General features: G+C 32.0%; 1 protein-coding gene across 3 annotated transcripts; it reads left to right on the forward strand.

Moving 5' to 3' along the window:
- The first annotated feature begins 4,661 nt into the window (after positions 1 to 4,661).
- LOC141675073 (glutamate--cysteine ligase, chloroplastic) lies at positions 4,662 to 15,690 on the forward strand. Of its 3 annotated transcripts, none has more exons than XM_074481783.1 (16): positions 4,662 to 4,817; positions 5,899 to 6,238; positions 6,946 to 7,096; positions 7,323 to 7,430; positions 9,604 to 9,696; positions 9,906 to 9,989; positions 10,200 to 10,268; positions 10,351 to 10,421; positions 10,496 to 10,564; positions 11,596 to 11,689; positions 11,797 to 11,886; positions 12,040 to 12,120; positions 12,969 to 13,061; positions 13,685 to 13,765; positions 13,844 to 13,913; positions 15,265 to 15,690. In XM_074481783.1, exons 2-16 carry the CDS (start codon positions 5,907 to 5,909, stop codon positions 15,351 to 15,353), a joined length of 1,575 nt encoding a protein of 524 aa, XP_074337884.1. In that variant the 5' UTR covers positions 4,662 to 4,817; positions 5,899 to 5,906; the 3' UTR covers positions 15,354 to 15,690. The 3 variants fall into 3 exon arrangements, 2 of the variants coding, with proteins under 2 accessions (XP_074337884.1, XP_074337885.1); XM_074481784.1 differs by lacking the exon at positions 4,662 to 4,817 and adding an exon at positions 4,825 to 4,917; XR_012555879.1 differs by lacking the exon at positions 15,265 to 15,690 and having other exon boundaries at positions 13,682 to 13,765; positions 13,844 to 13,896.
- The last annotated feature ends 1,314 nt before the right edge of the window (positions 15,691 to 17,004 follow it).

The raw sequence follows: 17,004 nt of genomic DNA on the forward strand, positions 1-17,004 counted from the left end.
GGCAAGAACTCAGCCAATGTGTTACAGCAGATTAATTTCTAGTAAATCAAAATTAATTTGATTTAATTAGAAATTAACTGAAATATGAATTATAAATATTTCAGAAATCTCCGCATATTTATTTTTCAAAATTCAAAATTCAACTTAGAAATTTTAAAATTCTAAGTAAACTGTCTAAGTGTTGATTTACATTTTTAGTATGTAAAATAAACACAAGATAGAATCAAAATAATCAAAAGTATATGAAAAATTGAGTTCTCCGTAAGTCTAACTGACTTATCGACAAGTCATTTGGTCATGAAACTTATACATGACTTTTAATCTTTAATCAAAATTAAAAAATATTGCATCAATTTTCATTGTTCAGTTAAGTGATATTTATCGGCTGAGGTAATACTTGTAGATATTTTAGTTTAACTTCATTTATTTTGTATAAATTGAGTAACATTCCTTCAACACTCATTACTTATGTAGTAAATAGCACTTTACATCACGTATCTATATTAACTTTTTCAATTTAATCTTAGACTTTTAATGTTAGGATAATGCGTCCCACAACTTAAAATTGTATGTACTATATATTGCACCCTTTTAACATTTTCGTCCAAAACAACTATTACCGTTAAGGGGTAAAGTCCAATTTTTTTTCAAGTTTAGGTAATGACAATATGGGCCCTAGAGTTCTAATATTTTGACGATATGCACCCTATATTTCAAAAAAAATGTATTATATGTATTTTTTAAATTATAAAATATGGGTTATTAAAATTAAATTTTAAAAAAAAAACATATTATAGGCAAACTTAAAATTATTGAACGAAAATTTCTGAAAGGGTGTAATCTGAAGCGAAATTTAAAGCTAATGGATGAATTCTGACAACATTAAAAATTTAAGATCAAATTAAAAGGTGATTCGATAAAGAGGTGCAAAGTAATATTTACTTTAATTTAAACCAGCTTGATAAACTACTTGCGATCCAAAAATCAGTTGTTCATTGACAATATTGTATTCATCTCAGTGAGTCCAAGTTATGACACCTAATTTTGACTCATGTGAATAAGGGAATCAGGAAGGCTTAGTATATATCTGATCACAGTGTAATATAATGAATGAGTTAGCCTAACATATCATTTGCAACATATTTGTCCTCGTACACTAGAAAATTGTTGTTTATTAAATGATTAATCCTCTTTTTTAATAATACCCTATAGCTAAAAAATTTACATCGTGCAAATTCTTAAACAAAACTAATTACGCATTTAAAATTAAGAGCTAAAAATCACAAGTTTCATGTTTATGCGGAGGTGATTATAACAATTATAATGGTACAGAAGAAAAATAAAATTTCCTTCTTATTAAATTCTGTCTTTTGGTCAAATCATTTAATAAATCATAACTTGTAATAAATGTGTGTTGTGCAACCCATGAATACACGCTAAGAGTGTTTGATGAGGTGTACACAAAATATTACTGAATAACTTATTAATAATGATGGATTCCTACATACATAAAAATCTCCACCAATTAAAATTTTACAACTCACCAATCAAACTTTGTCAGCATGTGCCCTATTTAAAGAGAGATACTGAGAAATAAGGTTTTTAGCTAATTTAAGATGCACCGTATTATTCAGTGATCTTACCTAATTGTTTGATTACTTGACAATTTATTACATACCTATAGAGATGAGATAAAAAATCATGTAACATAATAATATGCACATTTATAGGGGCTACAAGATCCAATGCAGTTCTAGTAATTCAAGCTTGGTAAACAAGCAAGCACTTAGAACTAGACCATCTTTGATTTATCTGTATGTAATATATTTATCGGTCTTTCTAACGTGTGCCCAACGGCATACATTAATTACTAACTTCAATAAAAAATGACTTTTTTTATTGATGAAATTGATGTGAATGCGGGGACCATTAACATTTATTATTCAACCACCAATAAGAAAAGTCCATTTATATGAGAGTTAGTGACTATTGTGACTATTGTGTGTACTTGGCCACATAATATAAAATCCCTATATGTATATGCTAATGTGTGTTGTGCAACCACCATCTTCATTCCACCTTGTCAAACATAACATGATTTTTAAAAAAAAATAAATTCATAAAATCAAGTAGATTGTGAGGCAAACCCTCATCTAAATGATTGATGTGAATACTTACCATCACACTCTAAATTCTCACATGGCATTTATTTCAAATGGAGAAAATATTTTATTATACATATCAGTTAATAATTTTCATGTTCAGTAAAAACTATATTAGTTATTTTTTTATATAGTTGATAAATATTTTTTGTTGTTGCTGCGGTAATCTAATACCAAAATGATTATTATGTCCTAGCGACTAATCTAAAAATACAATTTCGGGGAGAATTATTGACAGGTGTTGCGTTAGAAGTCATGCAATTATTGAAGGTAATATGATAATAACACATTAAGGCTCTGTTTGGAATTGTTTTTAAAAATTATTGTGCTGTTAGAAAAAATGCTGCTGAAAAAAGTGCTGTTGTAAAAATCAGATGACTGTTTGATAATTTTTTTAATACGTATATGTGTTGATGCAAAAAATTAAAAATAATGATGTTTTTGGTAAGATTTGATGGTTAAATCATCATCCGTTTCCCGCAACAGCTGAAAAACAGCTTTTTCTAAAAGCATGGGGGGACTTGTTTTCTCTAACAACAGCTTTTAGGCCAAAATCACTTTTCCGAAAAGTATATTTTAAATTTTACCAAACAGTTTTTTAACTGTTTTTTAGCAAAAAGCTGTTGTTACTGTCTACAACAGCAATACCAAACATAACCTAAGTCATTAACTCGTTCATAGCTGTTTCATTTAAATTTCTTGGATAGCAATCAAATTTAATGAATTTATGTGATTGGAAATTATTAGTTTCCTTGTTTTTTTTGTTATTACTTATTAGTGTAAGACCTTTGTTTTTTTTTATACTCTCCCTTTATGTTGTTTTTTGAAAAAATAAAAAGAACTTGTAATATAATCTTTCGTCGTCATATTATGTTTGGTATAAACAAAATATTATAATAAATCATTGATTTCATAAAAAAAATTGAAATAAATTAAAGGAACTATATTTTATATGCCCGTGACAAATGTATCTCATTATTAAGAATTGATTGATTATAAAGTTTTATTAGTCGGCAATTCGTGCGAAGCACATGCCCAAAATTTAAAATATTATTATTTATATAAAATTGAATCTTATAATCCGTGTAAAAAATGATCAAAATATAATAAATAAATTATGTTAAATTATGTAGTTTAAAAAAACCAATGTCAACTATAATTATGAAATTTCACCGTATAGTTCTTTTTTGACTAATATGACCTATAGATCTAGTCAAAATCTAGTCATAGTTCTAGTCAAAATTTAGTCAAAATTTGGTATTATGATCATTTTGTGTTCCGATAAAACATGGTTTTGGTTATTAATAAAGATCATATATATACTTTTTCAGTCCTAACAAAGGAATATTATTACGAAAAATTGATTGCTTACAAATGCTTATTATAATAACTGTAATATTAGTTTTAAAAAAAATAACTATAATATTAGTTTTTAAAAAAATAACTGTAATATTGTATTAAGAATTTTTCTAGTGTGTGCCATGAGTACATGCTAAGAGTTAGTGTTTGATGAGATGTACACAAAATATTAATAAATACACTAACTTATTAATAATGATGGACCCACTGCATGCACAAAAATCCCCACCAATAAAAAATTTACAACTCACCAATCACACTTTGTTAGCGTGTGCCCTAGGAATGACAACGGGTCGGGTTCAGATCAGATATTGTAATATCCAAATCCAAATTCGTCGGTTTTCGGATCGGATCGAATATTTTTTCGGGTATTCAAAATTATGAAAAATGTAGTCAAATTTAATATTATTTATACATACAAACACTATTAATTACATTTATATGATAGCTAAAATTAAAATATATTAACTAATAATTAGTTAAACACGTTATATTGCACGAGTTGACACAGTGAGTAATATCTAAGATATGTTGATAACATAATATTAAGTATTTCATCACAAATTATTTTTTTATATAAATATATACAAAGTACATCTTATACTATAAAAAAGTTAATTTTAAAATAAAAACTTATAAGTAACTAAATAAGTGTTGACAATCTTGATAATAATCTAGTATTACTTAAATAATACAAGAAAAATATGTAAATTATATGTATTGCATCTAAAATATTACATATAGTCTATAATAAATGTGTCGGGTTTTAAACGGGTTTCGGGGTTGAATTGAATTTCGGATTTCGGATCGGGTATCAATTCGGTATAGTTGAAATCCAAATCCAAATCCAAAATTTCGGGTTCAGTATATCCCAAATTTCGGTTTCAGATCAAATATCCGTCAGATTGGATTAATTTATCATTCCTAGTGTGCCTATGGGCGCATATTGGACAAACCATTATATTAAATAGCTGATTTTTTTTTTAAAACTGCTATCCTAAACATTAAATTAATCAATTAAGACAAAATATCATTTTCATTTTCCTTCACCAAAGTTCAATAATTATCCACTCTCCCATAAACGTAAGAGCTGACGTAACAACCCCACCATAACAACCATACACCCCGCACCACCAAATCAATCCCCTCTCGCCGCCTCAACCCCTTTTACACAGCACTAAAAAGCTCCCACCATTTCACACTTAAAAAAGAATAAATATTCGAAAATAATTGAATTTTAAACCTCTGGCTTCGCAAAACCAATCATATTTATTCTCGCTTTTTGATTAAATAAAGGTAAATTCGCCCTCAATTATCTTTTTAAATTCATCGCTTTTTTTCATTTCGTTTCAATGTGTGTGTAATTGTGTGTGTTTCGAGACGAATCGAGTGTTGTGTAAGTTGATTTTATTGTTATTGTTTGTGGTTTGTGTGTGGTGTGTGTATGTATGTCTGTGTGTGTTTGTGGATATTTTGGTTTGATTTTGGGTGAATTTGAATTTTTGAGTTGAAATTGTTGTGGATTGATGTGTAGTAGAGCCGTAGAGTGTTGAATTGAAGAGAGAGAGAGAGAGAGGGAGAGATAGAGATAGAGATAGAGTATCGGCTGGGAGAGAGAGAGAGAGAGAGAGAGAGTGGGAGAGATAGTATTGCCTGAGAGAGAGAGAGAGAGAGAGAGAGTGTGTGAGAGAGAGAGAGGGAGATAGATTGGCTTCTAGTGTAATTGTCTGTGATTTTAATTTGTAGACTTAAGCTGCTGTGTTTTGGATAAAGTTTCTGAGCGAGGAGATTGTGTACTGGTGTAAATTTCTGTGTAGTAAATAATGTTTGAGTTACATCAGTGTTTGAGCGTATGTTCGACTTTTTTGTATACTTTTATAAGAAAGTGTATGCAGGTTTTACTTATTTAAAATTTTAGTGATATACGAGAGAGTGAATTGTATAACATATAGGGAAATTCTATTCTAGATGTGAATATATACATATATAATGTGTGTGTGTATATATATATTTATATATTATTTGTTTATTACTAGATGATATAAGGAAGGTTACCACTAATTCATTTTTCAATGTTTTCATGTTAACTATTTTATAAACATGATGCAGTGAACAATTGTTATATTTTGTTACTAGAAACGGATATATTAATGTCAATTGAATAGAGGTCTGCTTAGAAAAATAGGGAGTGAATACGGAACGTTTTTAAATTTTGCTGAATATATTGTTTAAATGTAGCTGGGATGCAAGTTACTATATATTATCACACACCAGGATAAACACTAGAATATTTTCTGTGAAATTTATAATTTAAACTCATATTGATACTATGAAGATTACACCCGTCTGTTAGCAAAACTGACTTGAACGTTGGCAGGATAAAGTATGGCAACTTTGTCAATGGGCTCGTCATACTGTATTCCATCTGAAAGCATGCAATGTAAAGCCGGCCCGAATGTCTATAGCATAGCAAACAATGTGGAGGCATCCCGAATAAAAGGATCTTGTGTTAGCTTTGCTTCTTTAGCATGCGACCAGCGAAACACGTTACATAATTTACGTTCCGATGGCATCAGATCGGGTAGAAAGCGAGGACAACAGGTTATTGTTGCTGCAAGTCCTCCTACAGAAGATGCTGTAATTGCTACAGAACCTTTAACAAAAGAGGATCTAGTGGCATATTTAGCTTCTGGATGCAAGACCAAAGAAAATTGGAGGTTCAACTTTTAGCTCTTATTGGTATTATTTGGTTGAACAGCTTGTATAGAAGAACAGTTTATACAGGTTCAAGGGTTGTAATCATCTGAAACATAAATAATCTATGTTTTAGTGAATGCAGTAGTTAATTTTTGTTGGCTAAAGATGATGGGAGAATAATATAATACCATAAACAAGTTATAAGCTCGAAGATGAGAGACCGATTATTTTGTCTCACTATGAGTACTTGTTTGATCAAGTTGGTTCTCCATGAAAAGTTTATGTCTCCATCTTCCTTTCTCCACCACTCATTACATAATTGGGGTGATACCAAGAGTGCTTATTATTGTATTTCTGATCTTATTTGCTAGTTTTTTGATTGTTGTAATTGCTCAATTATATGTTTTACAAATTAAATCTAGGCCTAATATTCCAATTTATAGATATATACCTGTTTCTTGTCAAAGTTTCCTAGTTTGAGATATGTGTGTCAAACAGTTTCAAAGTTAAACATTTCTTTGACAAGAATGACTTTGCTGCATTATCTTATTGAGGGTGCAATCATTGCTGGAATTATGTTATAGGTCTTCAGTTTCATGAGAGCAATTAAAATATCAATTTCTCATGATACTACCATAATACCTCTTCAATATATCTTTCTTTGATCAAATAAACTCTTTCCTTCTTTCTATATAGTTGTGAATATTGGTACAACCTGTAATTGCAGAATAGGAACTGAACACGAGAAGTTTGGATTTGAGTCTGAAACATTGCGACCGATGAAGTATGAACAGATTTCCGAGTTGCTCTATGGTATTTCTGAGAGATTTGATTGGGATAAAATAATGGAAGGCGATTATATTATTGGACTCAAGCAGGTGCTTCAAGTTATTATAACTCCTAGTTTACAAGTTTACGTCTAGTCTAAATATCTCTATAATAGATTGTTATCTCGCTCGTGTTATGGGCATGCTATTTAGGACGTAATTTAATGGCAAATTCATCTCCAGAAAAAAAATTGCTGCTGTCAATTATTTCTTTTTCCTCATTTCCCTGTTTGTAATTGCTGTTTATTCATTAAAGTCTGCATATATTACTGAGCAGGGGAAGCAAAGCATATCGCTGGAACCCGGTGGTCAATTCGAGCTTAGTGGTGCACCCCTTGAAACTCTGCATCAAACTTGTGCCGAGGTCAATTCCCACCTATACCAGGTCTGTCACATACTTAAAGCTGGGCAAACTTGTCTTCTATTTTCTGACAAGTTACATTTATCATTGTGAAAATCTACTTCTCTAAATAATCCATCATATTTATGAACATATTAGATGCATGTTCTTCTAGATAAATTTAATTCGAGGAATACAACATCTAGTTATTGTGTATTCAGTAGCTCAGCTTATATAAAGATTATGTGGACCTTCTATTGGTTCGGACATCATTTATTTTGGATAAGCACTAGGTAGGACACTCATTTTCTAGTGGATACAAAAAGTTATAACGTAGCTACTTCCAGTTGGAAAATCGCTCTGCATATTCTATTGAAGCTCTGCATGGTTGTCATGACTTCCAGCAATTCAAAACTAGTAGGAAAGTTGGTATGCTGCTATCGACTTTGAATTTGGGAGAAAGTCAACTAAGTTCTTCCAAATCCAGTCGACTAATTGGATTGTCCAGATGAGTCGATTCATCAAGGTCGACCGATTTGTCTTGCCATTCAACTAGTTGGAATGGCCGGATGATTCAGTTTGTCGACTGGTTAAAAATCCTTAGATATAATTTATTTGATTAAAATAAAGGCAGCGGGTCTTTGTTTAAAAACCCTCTTTGGAAAATTATATTCCTATCTCATACAAATTGAAGTCTCTGCTAGAGAGAGAAAAACGTACCTTCCTGCTCCAGCTGGTCTCTGCTTCTTTCTTCACAATTTTCCTCTGCTTCTTTTTTCTCAGTCACTGCCAATCTCGTTTTTATCTCTTTTTATTTCCTTGCCTGTGTTATTCTATCTTTTTCCATTATATTTGCTTTTCTTTCTTTTTATTTTTTCCTTCTGTGAAGATTTCTTTTATGTTCGAGTGTTTTTAAAATGTAATTGGTGTTGTGATATCATTTCCATCTGACACACGTGTGATGTATAAGAGACGTGGGTAACATGAAGTATTAGTTTTTTTTTGGTTTACCTTTTTTTCTTTATCAGTATTGTGGTAATAAATGTTTTTTCTCATCGAAAGCACAGTGAAGAGTTACAGCATGTTTGAATACTTTAAATTTTTATTTACTATCAATGAATAGACTAAAAATATAAGATTTACAAAAGCATCAAAATGGTAATATTTGAGTGGAATGGGGATGCTTAAAAGGCTTTTTAGGCTGTAAAGAATTTATTTTGTGAGACTCCTTACGAGCTTTGCCGGATTTCTCTAATCCTTTTGAAGTAGAATGTGGTGTAACTGCTCTTGGCAGTAACGTTTTTTTGGTACAAAGAAGATACCTATTGCTTATTTTAGTAAAGATTTAGATTTTACAAACAAATATAGAATTGAAAATTTAACTATTCAGATACAATCCTATTTTCAATTTACACAATTACACTTCATTAATTATAAAAAATTAAAAATTATATATTACAGTACAAATACGTTTCTTTTTTGTAACAAATTACATAAAATTTGAATACATGTTATGTTTTACAAGTAACAAACATATTTTGCAGTTGCGTGACCATACTCATGCTTTCATAAGACTGCTAAAATTGCTCTTCTAGGAAGATATATATATATATACACATATATATATATATAATTAGTATTAACTCGTCGACTTCTGCCGAACCTCTATTGTAACGACTCCCCGGTCGCAAGTCGCAACAATCATGAAGCTTTAGAATTATAAAAAATAAACTAGCCTGCTTTCAAAAAAAAAAGATAAGATAGCGTAAAGCTGAATTTACAGTCTTTCATGTTGTCAACCTCTGGTATATCTGTCTACTACCTTTGTTGCATTCACTATCTTATAGGGGCATTTAGTTACTCTTTTTTCTGCCAAAGTCTTCCCCTCATCAGCATGTGTCTGTGTATTTTAAGGATTTGTAGTGTATTAAAGATTTAAAGTTAAACAAGCCCACTGCTTATTCATTTAACTATATTTAAAGCTGTAAAAGTATCATGACTAAGGAAGGCTTTCCTTTTTTCTCATTTTGGTTAGAACATCCATTTTATGCTCTTGCCTTTGTTGCATTCACTGTCTTATACTGGCATTCAGTTCCTCTATTTGCTGCCAACATCACCTTCCCTTCCCGTTTCCCAACAAGTTGTCATTCCGTATGAGATAATGCTGATGCTAGTTTTATCAAACTGGAATTTTGCACTTATGTACTACTTTTACCAGGTCAAAGCTGTAGCAGAAGAAATGGGGATCGGATTTTTAGGAATTGGCTTCCAACCTAAATGGGGAATAAAAGACATACCTATTATGCCCAAGGTATATCTCTGATTATAGGTGTAATATATTAAGTCTTCGAAAGGTGTACTCTTCTCTATGGCAATAAGCTCATATCTTAATTATTGCTTGCAAAAAGAAACTTTTGTTAGTCATGGTATCTTTAATTATATATTTCAACTACAACCTGTAGTCTATTCAAAGTGATGGAATCTGATAAACAGACATACTAATATGGGATTTTGGCTCAGGGAAGATATGAGATTATGAGGAATTACATGCCCAAAGTTGGCACACTTGGTCTAGATATGATGTTCAGGACTTGTACTGTTCAGGTGAGAGTCACTACCCTTTATTACTTTGACTGCCACAAATATTTGACTACATTTCCAGCTACGTATTTATGCTCAAGGAGAAGCTTAGAAAGCTTTAGTGTACAAGGGTACTAGTGGCTTGTCCTTATGAATGACATTTTCATTTCCCTGAAAGTCAATTATATCCTTATTACAATAAACAGTGATGAAATTTCCTTTCACTCTTAACAGGTTAATTTGGACTTCAGTTCTGAAGCTGACATGGTTAGAAAATTCCGTGCTGGTCTTGCATTACAGCCTGTGAGAAAACTTATATCTTATTATTTGAGATATCTTTGGTTACATGATAGTATGATGCTTAAGTCGTGGTATGAATAAACAGATAGCAACAGCATTATTTGCAAATTCACCTTTCACAGAAGGAAAGCCCAATGGTTACCTCAGCATGAGAAGGTTTTCACAACACTTACTTTTTTTAGTAGTACTTCTAATTTCCCTGCTAGTAACTCCTTTCTTTTTTGCAACAGCCAAATTTGGACAGACACAGATAACAATCGAGCTGGAATGCTTCCCTTTGTGTTTGACGATTCCTTTGGGTAAGTTATTTTGAATTTCTTGTTAAAACGTGTCAATACCAGGAACGACATGCATTATATTTGATACATGATTTGCTACAAGCAAAATAACATATGATAAGATTCAGAACTGTGTTTATTCTTTGTGTAATAATATTATAATGGAGATTGTGGAGATTAGAGAACGGTGTAAGTGCTACAGACTACCTACATTACTGTGCTTCTTATTCTTGCAACTTAATATGGAGAAAAATCTCTGTATGTCTATGATAAAAGTAGTTGGGAGCTACGCCTTTGGTAAACAGTAAAGGCATATTGTGGAGATAAGACAACAGAGTTTTGTTTTTTAGATTACCACACAGTAAAGTAACAGTGGCATGTTCTGTAGTTAGTCATGAATATGCACTTCAACGCCATGTTACTGTTGTCAGGTGTGCATTGACTTGATATGAAAAAGCATAAGAGTTACTTCCTCCGTCCCATTGAATAATATACATATGGGGGTATGGGGTGCGGCAAGGAGGTTAAGAAAAAATGTAATTTAGTGGGGAAAAGTAAGAAAAGTGGGTAAAGTGGTGGGGCCAATTAATATTAAATGTAGAAAGTAAGTGTAGTGGAAGAAAGCAGTGGATGTAAGTGGATGTGGTTAAATTTTATATTATAGAACTTTACTATTTTGGGAATGTATAGAATTGAATGGGACGTCCCAAAAAGGAAATTGTATAGATTTGAATGGGACAGAAGGAGTAATATTTAAAGAGAAGTAATTCCTCATTCATGCCATCTTTTCGTACCTTCGTACTAGAAGGTAACCTAGTTTTAGAGCAAACAAAGAGGTGTCTAACCCTGTTTAAGGGCTGTGTTTTTTACGATAGGGGCCAAACTAATCTAAAAATCACGATAGGGGCAGTGTCTTCTTGGATGATCTTCTGGTATACTTGTCTCTAATCGTACACTATACCTCTTATGCTTCATTTTTTTGAGGTCGATGTGTTCATAGGCAGTTTAATACATGCTGATACAGTTTTATCTGCAATGACTGATTGCAACAGGTTTGAGCAGTATGTTGATTATGCTCTTGATGTCCCAATGTACTTCGTATACCGAAAGAAGAAGTATATTGATTGTGCTGGACTATCCTTCCGGGTTGGCACCTATCCCTGATAAGGGTGCTATTTCTCAATTTATTTGATTTTTTAGAGTTCTTTTACTTCATATAAGCTAATTATGGTTTCATGTTATACCCTGCACAGGACTTTTTGGCCGGAAAACTTTCTCCTATTCCTGGTGAATATCCCAACCTCAATGATTGGGAGAATCATTTGACAACAATATTTCCAGAGGTTCTTATATGATGCTTGAGAATTTTTATAATGATGACTCTGAACAACTTAATGTTCTACTCCATATGTCTCTATATCACAGGCATATCATGTGATATAGCTACTTCAGACTGCTTACCAACTTGTGTTTTCTATTTGTTATCTGTAATTCAGGTCAGGCTTAAGAGATACTTGGAAATGAGGGGTGCTGATGGCGGTCCTTGGAGGAGGTTATGTGCATTGCCTGCGTTTTGGGTACAAATATAAGCTTTGATGATACAAGCATATAATTCAATGGATTGCTATTTTTATAGAATAGGCGCCATCCCTTCAATATCCATTACTCTGTTGTCATTGAATATCTAATATACCAGATATTTAGATCAGTATGATATACTACTTGTGTTAAAAAAGATCAGCTGGTATATTGGCAATGGATCCATCTCCCATTATTAAAGTTGTAGGTGCTCTAAACAACTTTGAGAGTTTTGATTGATAGGATGATTTCTTATGAGTTGGCTTACTGTAGTGACGTCTGTAGGCAGGGAGAGTGAATTCACAAATGTAGATATGAAACAGAGAAGACAACTTGTACCCCTCTGGAATATAATTATATCGATAAATATAATTGTTCCTCTACAAGCCGTTCAGCAAATTTTTTTTTAATGTTCCTCTACAAGCCTGTATATTTCATGGCTGTCATATTATTGTCCTTGCCCCATTTATTAATCCTTGAATGTGAATTATTCTTCTGGAAACCACATTTGAATCAAATGAAAAATGTATTGTCCCATGTATTAATTGCCGCAGCTTTCATGAAATTGTACTATTGTACTAGGAAGCCTATACTTTTTTAATTTTTTTTCATATCCGTCCAACTAAAATTTTTATATGGTCCCAATTTCTTTAATACGAATTAATTACATATTAGCGAGGGCCAATAGGCAAATTAAACAAAATTCAAGTTTCTTAATTATGTGCAGACTTGAATTTATATGGAATAAGAACAAACCTTTCTTACTAACCTCTTGTGTTGCCATCTTATTGTAATAAGTTATGCTGTCATTGTTTTGTGAAACATTTGATCAATCACTGAATTTCAGGTAGGTATATTATACGATGAGATCTCTCTGCAAAAGGTTTTGGATATGATAGCTGACTGGACAATGGAAGAAAGAGAGATGCTGAGAAATAAGGTAATTTAAATGATTTAAGATTTGTGTTCGTACTGATTTTGGATCATTTATCACTAGTTCCTTAAGAAGTACATTACCTCGATTAGCAAAAAAAGGAAGGGCACTGCTTCATTGTTGGATTATGGTCTGTACAGTGGAAAGATATGCATAATTTTTGTTTAAACTGTAGCATCTCCTCTGGATATCTTGGCAGTGTTAATCCAATTAAAGTAGAAACCTGGGAGTAGGAATCTTGTAACTGAATAATTTGCTCCTCTTCAGGGGCTACAAGAAGTCTTGGTCCAGTTGATAAAAGTTAGTCAATAAGCAAGCACTTTAAGCAAGACCATATCTGATATATCTGTCTATAAAATGTCTATCCTAATATGCACTGTGTAACATGTAGTTATCCTTCTATTATTGACAAGAATAGATATAAATTTTTTGTTTTCGAAACATTACATTGAAGTTCCCAGGGGAATTTTTAAGGTTATGCATCTGCCTTTCAGCTATCGTTGATAAGTAATATGTGTACACTTCCATACGATAATTTGTATAGAAGCACTAAATGCTATTTAAGTTATGCTGTTCTCTTATAATTTATATAATTGATGCGGCAATCTAATACCAAAAGTATGTAGTAGGTCCCAGTCACTGGTCTAAAAACACCATTCCGAGACGGATTATTGAGGCATGTTGCCCAAGATGTTATGCAGTTAGCGAAGGTAACTTGGATTCTAGTGCATTTACCTGTCCAAATAAATTGATAGCAGCTCACCATCTATTATTGTTGTCGTTGGTAGGATGGGTTGGAAAGGAGAGGCTACAAGGAAACAGGGTTCTTGAATGAAGTGGCAGAGGTGGCTAGAACAGGTACTATCCGTCAGATATGTTACTCTTCTTTTCTTTTACTTGCCCACTATAACTTCCTTCTCTCAAGGGTGAGTATTTTGCATTTCACAGTTTGTCATGAGATATTTCTTTTTCCTCTACAAGGTTTATCAGTTTTTGTTGGAAAAAAGGAATAGGAATAACTTCCTTAAGGATTTTTGGTGTTGTTGGGGTTGACCTTAACCTGTTACCCTAAACCGCCCTTAAGCATTGCCCTCGTTTGGTGGAGAATAACATCTTTTTAGTTTTTTTTTTCTTCTTACAACCAAGTACAAGGAAAACCAAGTTGCTGCGATTGATTTACCCAGCTTTCTTTTCATATATAGGTTAACTATAGAAACATTAATGTACTTATCCAGTGAAGAGCTGCCCTGATCAACACTTCTTCACGCTATTAAAGCAAATATGCTGTCTTTTCTCTTTTTAGAATCAGTCACTACCAATGTTATAGAAATCGTAAGGCGGTTGGGGTACTGCCTAGAGATTAATCGGGTAGGTGGGGATTAATCAGATAGATAAATCGGACGTATTTAAATATTATTATTTATTTAAATTAAAATTATATATATATAATTTATTAATATTAATTATATTATACTCCCTCCTTATATATTTTTTTTATTTTTTTCTTCTAAATAAATATGTTTTAATACAAAAAAAGAATTTTTTTAAAAAAGTTATGGAACTATACCTTATAGTAGCCTTAAAATGCGTGTCAAGCATTACAAAAAAACTGTAAAGAAATGAGTGGGACAGTGGGAGTATCAAATTATACATAAATTTAAAATTCTATTATATTAAAGAATGAATATTATTTGTATAAGATAAAAAACTTTAAAATGAATAAAAGAAAATTTTAATAAATCTATAGAAAATAGCCATGAATCTACATAACTACACTGCGAAGTAAATTAATTTGAAATACCCACAGGCCCTAACTTCCTAATTCCCAGTAGTTTATCGTGGTATTCGTGTTGTTGCTTTTGTATCTATTGTTTGATTTCATATTCACGCGTCTACACCGACGGAGTAAAGCAAAACTACCTTCATCTTTGTTTCATGACCATTTCCCCCCAATTTTTTACCGCCGATTAAGTTGATACCACCGCCTTTTTCCCGGATGAACCGCCGAAGACCAATTTTGACCGTTTCTGCCGGAAAACGCCTGTAGATCCGATTACCTCCAATTCTCCAAATCGCGGCGGTGAGAGCTTGCCTGGCACCTACATGCCGCCTAGGCGGCCGCCCAGACCGTCTTTTAGAACACTTGTTACCACGTAGGTTATCAATGTGTTCTCAACATCTTCTGACGGATTGTATACTTTTGTCACAGGCGTGACACCTGCTGAGAAGCTTTTAGAGCTGTATCATGGAAAATGGGGTAGAAGTGTAGATCCGGTATTTCAGGAGCTTCTTTACTAAAATGTTCAAGGGTATACGTAATTCAGTTTATGGTGCTCTTAAGTTTTACATTTGAGCTTTACAAATGTAACTTTGTTGTTTAGTCAGTTCAGTACGTCATAGACTGATAGTTATAGTCGAAATTTTAAAGCAAAAATAATATGTGATCTTTATACGTCACAATGAATCTTCACATCTGATGTGTACCCTTGTACTAATGTTTCCGCACAAGTGGAAAACAGTTGTCGTCTGCATTTCATGTTTTTTTGTATGTGCCCTTGATCCTCAGTTTGGGTGTTTTGATATAAAAATCTTGTAGAACATGGTCCATTCCAGATGAGAAAATTCATTTGTGAGATGTACACATCTATTGGATGTAATTTATGCGGCAAAAGAGTGATAGCAAGTAATTTCCCTTGTTGGAGCAGAATCTGTGTACTTTCGTATTTTGGTCGGGTAGCCATAGCAGTAGGGTGGCGCCACGTGCATACCAAGATGGGCATGTCATGACGTCAATTAGCCAGACATGTCTTTTCACGAATCGGCATGCCTTTTTACGAATCATGCCTTTTTACTAATTATTTTTTATTTTTTAATAATTATTTTAATATTAGAAATATCCAGAAATAATAAAAATAATTTTAATATATTTATATATTTTTTAATATCTAAAAAGTTACTAATGTAAATGAGTATTATGATGGTATTTGGTTATTACTGTCAACTAACTTTAATTTTATATTCTAATTCACTGTATATTAGTATAATAATTATTTATTAAATTTTATTATATTTAATTGATAAATATCATGTCATTTGTGCATGCCTTTTGACAAAAAATATGTCTATCTTGGGGGAGTCTCGTGACATGGACCCTACCTAGCAGCCAATGACCACAATTTTTATGTTTGGCTCACAGTGTGGTTTCATGAGCCTGGTTTTAATTCTTTTATCCACAAGTAAGATGTTACTGCAATTTAAACTAGTAATTCATATTACTTATATTGTATGTCTATCATTGCGTTGAAATAGCTCAAGATTTCCCCCTAGTAAAATCAATAAAAAGAAAGAGGAGAAAAGTTGTGAAGGTAAAAGAAAAATTAATGCACAGTACAGGCTTGATTAAGAATCTAAATTGCCCAAAAAATTTAACGACAGTAAAATCTTTGTATATTAATAATGTTGGTGTCGATAAATTTTATTAATTTATCGAGATTATTAAATTATCGAGGATAAATATGCACTGTTGGCTGTCACTATTATATTGAGATTAAAAATTTGTATTTGAAAATATTAATTTATAGTGGGTTATTAATTTATCAATTATTAAATAATGAACGTTATATCTACGGTGCGGTTAACAAATCTGATCTGATCAAACTGACTCAACCCAACCATATTTTGGACTGATTAAACCGAACCGTTATAACCCTATATTAGGTTGGGTTAAAAATATGTTAACCCGATATTTTTAACCCGACTTTAATGGGTTGGGTATGTGTTTTAAGTTATTTTTAACAAACCCAACCCGATTTTTTTAATTTATTGTATAAATATATACCATGTACATCTTTATTATGTACTTCTTGTATTAACATGTTACTTTAATTTTAAACTAAATTTGTTGCATATCAATTATAGTCAATTATATATTTGTTTTTTCATACATTAT

The sequence above is a fragment of the Apium graveolens genome, chromosome 7 (assembly GCF_009905375.1).
Source record: "Apium graveolens cultivar Ventura chromosome 7, ASM990537v1, whole genome shotgun sequence".
Taxonomy (NCBI): domain Eukaryota; kingdom Viridiplantae; phylum Streptophyta; class Magnoliopsida; order Apiales; family Apiaceae; genus Apium; species Apium graveolens.

What these genes read in the sequence shown, in the direction of transcription:
- LOC141675073 (XM_074481783.1), top strand. Translation starts at nt 5,907, where the DNA reads ATGGCAACTTTGTCAATGGGCTCGTCATACTGTATTCCATCTGAAAGC. An exon ending in CTGGTCTTGCATTACAGCCT is followed by an intron (nt 10,269 to 10,350) that starts GTGAGAAAACTT and finishes ATGAATAAACAG; the next exon opens with ATAGCAACAGCATTATTTGC. An exon ending in TGACAACAATATTTCCAGAG is followed by an intron (nt 11,887 to 12,039) that starts GTTCTTATATGA and finishes TCTGTAATTCAG; the next exon opens with GTCAGGCTTAAGAGATACTT.